This window comes from Suricata suricatta, chromosome 12 (assembly GCF_006229205.1).
Source record: "Suricata suricatta isolate VVHF042 chromosome 12, meerkat_22Aug2017_6uvM2_HiC, whole genome shotgun sequence".
In the NCBI taxonomy this organism is placed as follows: Eukaryota; Metazoa; Chordata; class Mammalia; order Carnivora; family Herpestidae; genus Suricata; species Suricata suricatta.
Window position 1 is genome coordinate 7,539,598 of NC_043711.1, and position 8,645 is coordinate 7,548,242.

The 8,645-nt window shown below is 56.3% G+C and overlaps 1 protein-coding gene across 6 annotated transcripts in view; it reads left to right on the forward strand.

Moving 5' to 3' along the window:
* The window catches only part of ILF3 (interleukin enhancer binding factor 3), a 31,042-nt gene that overhangs the window by 18,392 nt on the left and 4,005 nt on the right, over positions 1-8,645 (forward strand). For 2 of the 6 annotated variants that reach the window (XM_029919271.1, XM_029919270.1), the window contains 11 exons: positions 70-167; positions 736-847; positions 959-1,069; positions 1,354-1,553; positions 1,976-2,143; positions 2,564-2,701; positions 2,805-2,981; positions 3,079-3,232; positions 3,354-3,407; positions 6,782-7,147; positions 8,221-8,349. In XM_029919271.1, the coding sequence (XP_029775131.1) occupies positions 70-167; positions 736-847; positions 959-1,069; positions 1,354-1,553; positions 1,976-2,143; positions 2,564-2,701; positions 2,805-2,981; positions 3,079-3,232; positions 3,354-3,407; positions 6,782-7,147; positions 8,221-8,349 (1,707 nt within the window). The other 4 variants (XM_029919272.1, XM_029919273.1, XM_029919274.1 and 1 more) reach the window with 4 other exon arrangements.

Sequence of the window (8,645 nt, forward strand, 5' to 3'; positions counted from 1 at the left end):
AGCCAACACAACTCTTCCGAGATGCCAAAAGATAATCCTCTGCATATCTTCCTTGTTTCCTGCCTTCAGATGGTTCTGGCATTTATGACCCTTGTGAAAAAGAAGCCACTGATGCTATTGGGCATCTAGACAGACAGCAACGGGAAGATATCACACAGAGTGCGCAGGTATAGTCATCGCCATTGCCAACGTGAGCCCTTACCCAGTCTGTAATCACTGGCTTCCAGTTCCATTACTGGGTATTCGCAGGGTAGCCACTGGACTCGTAGGCTCAGGTTGGGGACCAAAGGTGAAGGGATCGTGCCTGATACAGGGAGCCCCAATCTGGGCTGCTTCTTTCCCTTGGTGCCACGCGTGCTTGTCGCCTGTCCCCTTGGCCTGCTCGAGTGCTGTTTTTGGACACCGAGTTCAGCGGAGAGATGTGTTTGCTGTGTGGACTGCTCCAGGGTCTTTCCCTTGCAGACCCACCGTGTGGCTCCGTGTGGCAACCAGTCCCCAGGTTGGGGTCCCCTGTATTCCTGTTGAGGGGGGTGGTCACAGGCTGGCCTTCCCCCACAGCAAGGCTGGGCCCTGGCAGTCAGGCCTTACTCTGGCTGTTGGGGGACCCCTTGCTGTTGTAGGGGAGACCATTAGCAACCCCCTCAGCTCCCACCCCTTCCAGAAGGTATTAGCGAGCGCACAGACTTTGGCGAGGAGCACAGGGCGGCTAAGTCAGGTCCTTTTCCCCTTCTCCAGCATGCTCTGCGGCTTGCTGCGTTTGGCCAGCTCCATAAAGTTCTCGGTATGGACCCTCTGCCTTCTAAGATGCCCAAGAAACCAAAGAATGAAAACCCAGTGGACTACACAGGTAAGCGTGCCACAGCGCTGGGCCCCGGGCTGGGCGGCAGCGGCACCAGCACGGACTGCTGGTGGAGTACGGGAGGGGTTCTCAGCCGTCTCTCGTGATCTCTCCCTTCAGTGCAAATTCCCCCCAGCACCACCTATGCCATTACACCCATGAAACGCCCGATGGAGGAGGATGGGGAGGAAAAGTCTCCCAGCAAAAAGAAGAAGAAGATTCAGAAAAAAGGTACCAGCGTTCGCTTCTAGCCCTTAGTTTATTTTCCATCTGGCTCAGTTAAGAGCCATCCCGGAGTGATGAGATGCTTGCCTTGGCCCTAGTTTTCTCAGGCACGATACTTAAAAATATCGTGTCATTTTTAGATGACTAACTGTGGCGTAGATCTGGAACAAGAAGTAGGGTGGGCGTACCTGGGAGCAGCGCAGGGGAGGCCTGGGCCATCAGCCGCGATGCCTCCTCCCCAGTGGAGCCTAGGCTGGTAGCCCAGGACGATGTTGGTGTTCTCTCTCTAGAGGAGAAGGCAGAGCCGCCTCAGGCTATGAATGCTCTCATGAGACTCAACCAGCTGAAGCCAGGACTGCAGTATAAGCTGGTTTCCCAGACCGGTCCAGTCCACGCCCCCATCTTCACCATGTCTGTGGAGGTAGACGGCAACTCATTCGAGGCCTCTGGACCGTCCAAAAAGACTGCCAAGCTGCACGTGGCTGTTAAGGTAAGTGTGGTGGGCAGTGTTGTGTGCCGCGTGCTTGTTTGAGAGCAGCAAAAGCGCTTCGGTGCGTCGGGCTCTATCAGAGCCATTAGACGGTGTCGAAGCCCCCAGTGTGGACACGTGAGGCTTCGGGAGGGTGTACAAATGCTGAGAGGAGTAGATTTTTGAATGTGTGCCGAATCACACATGGAAGAATAGCTTTGTCATTGGGGCTGACAGGCGGAGAGTCCCCAGATGTGGCTGGGCGTCAGGGTTACGTGCTGGAAGGGGAGCTGGGGGCTAGGCGAGGAAACACCCTCTGGATTGCTGGATGCCACCTAGAAGCTTCTGATTCAGGATCCTGGAGATAGGGGGAAGAGCTGCGTGGCTCACCCTGGTCCTGAGCCTCCCCTTAACTGGGGGCCCTGGGGGCGTCGCTTCTGCAGGTGTTACAGGACATGGGCCTGCCCACTGGTGCCGAAGGCCGAGACTCCAGCAAGGGGGAGGACTCGGCTGAGGAGACCGAGGCCAAGCCTGCTGTGGTGGCCCCTCCTCCCGTGGTGGAAGCCGCTTCGACCCCCAGCACGACCTTCCCTTCAGATCCCACTGCCGAGGTGAGCACGTGGTGGGTGCCGACAGGGTGCGGCAGTCCCGTGTCTGTAAGCCAGGATGGTTACTGGTTCTTCTCATTTTCCCCAAAAAGAGTAACTTCCAGTCCAGGAGCTTATACAGAGAGCTGGGAGTGAGTCTTTGAGCCATGACCAAGAGGGCCTTGCTGATGTTGACCTAGCACCCAGGGCTGCAGCCCTCGGTCAAAGTCAGGTCATGCCCCAGAGGTCAGGTGCAGGTGGAGGCAGTCCCGTTGCTGGGAGGCCCTCAGATGACTTCCACATGCTGGGGGGGCAGGGGTGAGGAGAGACAGCAGAGAAGGTGGCGTGGAGGGCGTCTTTCCTGATTCGGGGGGAGCTGCCTTCCTACGCCTGCCGGAAAGCCCTTAGCTGAGTTTTTTGGTTTTCTCTTCTGTTTTCCCTGAGAACGTAAAACAGCAGGGGCCGATCCTGACCAAGCATGGCAAGAACCCTGTTATGGAACTCAACGAGAAGAGGCGCGGCCTCAAGTACGAGCTCATCTCCGAGACGGGGGGCAGCCACGACAAGCGCTTCGTCATGGAGGTGAGCGGCCCGTGGCCCGCTCCCCAGGAGAGTGTCGTGTCCCCCCCCGCCCCCCAGGAGATTGCGGCAACGGGCCACACTGACATGCGGCTCTTCTTCCCAGGTCGAGGTGGATGGACAGAAGTTTCAGGGTGCCGGCTCAAACAAAAAGGTGGCAAAAGCCTATGCTGCTCTTGCTGCACTAGAGAAGCTGTTCCCCGACGCCCCCCTTGCCCTGGAAGCCAACAAGAAGAAGAGAGCCCCCGTGCCTGTGAGGGGTGGCCCGAAGTTTGCTGCTAAGGTCAGCACCTGCCCCTGCCGCCGCTGGCTGCAGCACAGGTCCGCCTGTGGGTGGGGTGTGAGGTGAATGTAACCGGTCTCCGTCCTCTCCCCTACAGCCACACAACCCTGGTTTCGGCATGGGAGGCCCCATGCACAACGAGGTGCCCCCGCCCCCCAACCTCCGAGGCCGGGGAAGAGGAGGGAACATCCGAGGGAGAGGGAGAGGGCGAGGATTTGGTGGCGCCAACCACGGAGGCTACATGAATGCCGGTAAGGACTTTCTTCCTGTGTCCTCCCTGTGGGTCCCCTGGGGTTGGGGGATGGCCGGGAGACGCAGGGACACTGCAGCCCCGTTTTCCAGCCCCGTGACACTCCGTGCATTCCTTTCCAGGCGCAGGCTACGGCAGCTACGGGTACGGCGGCAACTCGGCGACGGCGGGCTACAGTAAGTGTGTATTTCTCTCGGTCTGAGGTTCGGGGAGCGGCTGCAGCGTAGCACCCACGCCTGAGCTAGAGCAGGGCGGCCGGCAGCGGCCTCCGTGACATGCGGGGTGGCGCCGCCTTTTCTCAGGGACTAGGGCAGATGGTCCTCCAGCCCCTATCCTGTGAGAGTGTAATTTGTTCTTAAATGTTAACACACGTATTTGTGTGACTTGAAAATTCCTTAAAAGTCAGAATTTTAAATTTCTCTGCTTTAAGCCATGCGAAGCACCAGTCCTGTGATTACGCCTTTCCTGACAGTGCACAGCTCTTGTCTTGAGAAGGAGCCTTCACTGGGGGGTTACAGGAGCAGAGAAATCTAAAACATGAATTTCAAATGTGGCGCTCTGTGCCATTTTTCAAAAGAATTCTAATTTTTTTTCTCTGCTCTGTCTCCCCCTTTTGTAGGTGACTTTTTCACAGACTGCTACGGCTATCATGATTTTGGGTCTTCCTAGAGCATCTAAAAGTATTGCACACAAAATCAACTTTTTACTCCAATTTTCTCGAACTCCAAAACCCAAAGTGTCCGTGCTGTGCCCCTGTGCTTCACTGGGTTTCTCAACCGTGGCTTGTCACCGCAGCCTGTCTGAAACTCTAGCCTGCAGAACTTAAGACAATGGCAGTTTTTACCGTGATTTGCCTTTGAACTTGGTCATATTGAAGTTCACACAATAAGTGGAAAACAATTTTCAGAGAATGCATTTTTGTGCAGAATTGCACAGAATTCTAGAGCCAGCGTTGGTCAGCATCAAGGCAAAAGCCCACCTTTGCTTTTTATGGAAAGCATTACTTTATTTAAGAGACAGATAATGCATTTTAATCTACCTTTGTCTTAATTTACAGCAGGTTTTGTATGAATTTTTAACCTTTTAACAAATTCCCAAATCTGGTTGATGCCTTTGACAGTAATGAAAACGATCTTACCACATCTGAATTCAGAGCAACTGGCTTTTTTGTTTTTTTAATCTTGTAAAACGTGGGGAACATTGGGAATTGTACATTGTGCTAAGTTAACCTCTCCCGCCTTTTGTAAATGCTCTGGTGGGTTCTTGTTTGGGAATGCGGTATTTTGTGGCTGGTTTAGTTAGAGGTGAACTCTCAAAGGTATCAAAACTCTGCTTCCATTATTAGTGCAGGAAACAGACAGGCTCTGAGTAAGTAAGGGAGAGAGAACGTGGAATTTTGCAAGTCCTAATCACAGCTGCAAATGCATGGGAATTCTCGAGTTTGTGTTTTGCTTTATTTTAATGGGGCTTTACAAATAATTAAGCAGAAGGACTTAATATGCAGCCCAGTTCTCCAGGGAAGAGCCGGCCTCAGCGGGGCCTGTGCTGCCGGGTGTGCAGCCAGGATGGGTTCCAGAAGGTCTGGAATCTTTTGCCCTCTCACCTTAGGGTGCAGGCTGGAGTTTCTGACTTCTCCCTGTGTGCACAGGGAGGCAGGAGCGCTCTTCGCTGCGGTCCCCATTTCCCAGGGGCGGTCCTTCTCGGACCTTCTTGGAACAGGCGAGCTTGGGCTCTGGTCAGCAGGCCTTTGCAGCAAAGCCTGCCTTTCTTTAAGTTGACTTGCAAGATTTTGCGTTTCTTCGGCAAAAACTGGTCAAAATGGTTACTATATAATTTGTTCCCAGAGGTTTGAAACGTTCAGTGAAACTTTTTAAAACTTTGCATGATGTATTTTTTTTTAGAAAGTTATTGTTTGAGAATAATGTCTTTTTATACCAGGAAATAGTTATCCTGAAATGACATTGAAAATTTCTCCCCCTCTTTATTATTTTTTTTTAATCAATACATGTTAAAGTAACAAGTCCTCAGTACTTGGCGTCTTCATTCATTCCTGTGCTTGAGGAGGGATGAGGAGGTGCTCACTTCAGGCCGTGGGGCAGCTGAGGTGGTGGGGTTCCGAGAGGGGGTCTGAAGAAGGCCTCCTGCCCTCCGGCCTCCTGGCCAGGCCGCCGCATGTTTGCTCTCTTGCATCGTGGGCCATGATGTCCTTCTTGGAGTTTTGGCTTTGTGATGGGTGGGCAGGGTGGAGGAGGCCTCCTGAAGAAAATAAACTGATGTCACCGATCAGTTTTATCCAAATTCTTGTTCAGACAGTCCAAGACACAGGAGTGTGGGGTGCACATCTCCAGCAGGTGGAAGGCACGTGATGACTCTCAAATCAAAACTGCCCGAAAGAGGGGGGCACACTGATGCTAAGTATGGGGGAGAACGATAGGTTGTGTGGGAGCCGCCCTCCCCTCCCCTCCCACCAGGGCACAGTGGGAGGCGGGGGAGCGCTGACCAGCAAAGGCACACCCGCAAGGCACCCCTGCCCTGGGAGCCGGGAGCTCTGCTGCCCCCAGTTGAGCGCTGGGGGCTGCCCTGCTGGGCTCAAGAGCCACCGACAGGCCCGGGCCTCCCCTTAGCCAGCCCATCCCCCATCAGCCCACCTGAATGTCTGGTGGGGGGCGGGGTGTGGACATAACCTGTCTCTTGGGATCTACATCTGGAGACCAAAGGAGGGTCTTACTGTGACATTCTCCGCTTCAGGGTCTGAGAGTGTGGTGGCCTTCCTGCACGCTTGTCAATCCTGCTCGGTCTGCCCGCTCCCGGCAGCTGTGCTGGGAACAAGGAGGGGCCCTCCCTCCGGGGGGCGGCCATCTGAGGCTATAGCTCGAGGCCCAGCCTGGATGTTCTGATCCCGACTTCTTAGCCAGTCTCCTTTCCCCACGAGAATCACTCATCACTCTTCAAGTCCTACGTTGGCACAAGTCACACCACGGAGACACCCCAGGTCATTTGGCTGAGTCTCCACTTGCTCCTCCAAGAACCATGTCACACTAGTTCTTCCAGGAATGAAACCAGGTTTAGGGGCCTCGTTAATGTCTTGGGGTCACCAAGGCCTGTGACTGCAGAGCCTCTTCCCAGCACAGCAGTGGGGAGGTGGGGGTGGCCGGCTGCTTCTCTGGGGCTTTGCTTTCCCTGTCACCTTTGGGGACATCTGGGTAACAGTCGTGAATGTCATCTCGCGCTCGGAGCTCATCTCATTGTAATGTTGACATCCGCTGCAAAAGCTGCTGTTGGCGTGCTGTCCTGCCGCTGCTTGGCAAAGATCCATTGTTGTCATCAGCTGACGGGTGAGTGGAGCTGAAGGCTGGGCCAGTCCAAACCAGGCTGCTTGAAGGACCGGAGCCCCTGCTCCTCGCCCTCCCGCCTCCGTCCCTCTGCCCCAGCCTGGGCAGCAGGCTTGCGGGTCAGCCTTCAGGACCCACAGCCACGACCTTCCCTGTCTTCCCCCTCCCCGTCCCTGCCCCCCCCCGTCCTGTGCCTGACCCGCTGCCTTCCTGTTTAGGTCAGTTCTACAGCAACGGAGGGCATTCTGGCAATGCCGGTGGTGGCGGCGGCGGGGGCGGTGGTGGCTCCTCCGGCTATGGCTCCTACTACCAAGGGGACAACTACAACTCACCAGTGCCCCCGAAACACGCCGGGAAGAAGCAGCCCCACGGGGGCCAGCAGAAGCCCCCCTACGGCTCGGGCTACCAGTCCCACCAAGGCCAGCAGCAGTCCTACAACCAGGGCCAGTACAGCAACTACGGCCCTCCGCAGGGCAAGCAGAAGGGCTATAATCATGGACAAGGCAGCTACTCCTCCTACTCAAACTCCTACAGCTCCCCCGGGGGCGGGGGCGGCTCAGACTACAGCTACGAGAGCAAATTCAGTGAGTTGGCTTCCAGGGCCCCGAGGCCTGGCCGGGGTCCAGACCAGCGGCACATCCCGTGGAGTGGCGGAAGCTCAGCACGGCCCTGACTGGAAGGAAGCCGGGTGGTGCTGGCTGTCGGGTGGGGCTGTAGGAAAACCCTGGAGGCAGGGTTCCCCTTGGCCTGGATCTGCGCCTTTCCCTTCCGTCGCCTTCTCTGAAGGCTGGTCTAAGGGAGGTCCCTATGGCAAGGAGGTCTGTGGGTTGAGGCTGGGGCCCAAGGGTAGAGTGTGAGTCTGGGCCAGCTGCCATGAGAGGTGACCTCCAGGACTCTGGGGACAGTGTTGCTACCTCTCCCCTCCACCTCTCCCTCCACCTCAGGCACAAACCCAGCAGACTGCAGCTGTGCAAGCAGCCAAGTAGCAAAGCATAGGTGTGCGTTTGTTTTCTGTGAAAGGACGTTGGTCACCGAGGTGGCCAGGGACTTCAAATGTTTGCCTATTTTGAGAGGGAGAGTGTGCATAAGTGGGGGAGGTACAGAGAGGATCCCAAACACTCTATGCTATAGGCACAGAGCCCCATGTGGGCCTTGATCTCATGAACCGTTAGACCTGACCTGAGCTGAAATCAAGGGTGGCACGCTTAACTGACTGAGCCCCCCAGGTACTTCCTAGGGTGGATCAGGGACTTCAGAGAAGTTGTGCCGTGTGTGTATGCACGCGTGGGGGGGCGGGGGCACACTGGGTGTTGGTGACAGCTGGTGGGAGGAGAAGCTGACATGTGGTTCCTGAGTTGCTGGGAGGCTTGGGTTAGAGGAGCGGGTGCAAAGACCGTGGGGAACAGGGCCTCGGAACATGGTGACCGGGCCGCCCCGGGGCACAGGGACCTTGCAGCGTTCTGGCCGGCTGGCACCGAGCACTTCTCAGATGAACTGATGTGTGCCAAATTGAAGCAGTCAGGACAAGGGGGGATCTGCAAGGCCCATGGTCTCAACCTGGGGCCTGTCCCTCCCAGGGCCATAGCACAAGGACCCTGGACCACCCCAGCTATGTCTTCACCGAGGCCCCTTAACCACACTGTCTTCTCTCCCCCAGACTACAGTGGTGGTGGAGGCCGGAGTGGCGGGAACAGCTACGGCTCAGGCGGGTCATCCTACAACCCAGGGTCACACGGGGGCTACGGCGGAGGCTCTGGGGGCGGCTCCTCATACCAAGGCAAACAAGGTGGGCCTGCATCAGCAGGTGGCACAGCACGGCCTGGGGACCGGGGTCCAGGGGTGAGGGGCGTCGCCCAGTGTGGGCAGGTGGAGTCCGCAGGTAGGGTTGCGGCAGCACATGCCATCTGGCTTCCATGTGGGGTGGGGACAGAGACAAAGAGACGGAGACATGGGAAGCCTCCAGCTTCTAGGCTTTTCAGAAGCAGGCATCCAGATGCTGCTTTACTCGTAAGACGTTGGCACCTGTGTGGAAAAGTGGTGACGGCACTGATGCCCAAACAGTCTGGCCTGTGGCTGGGGCCC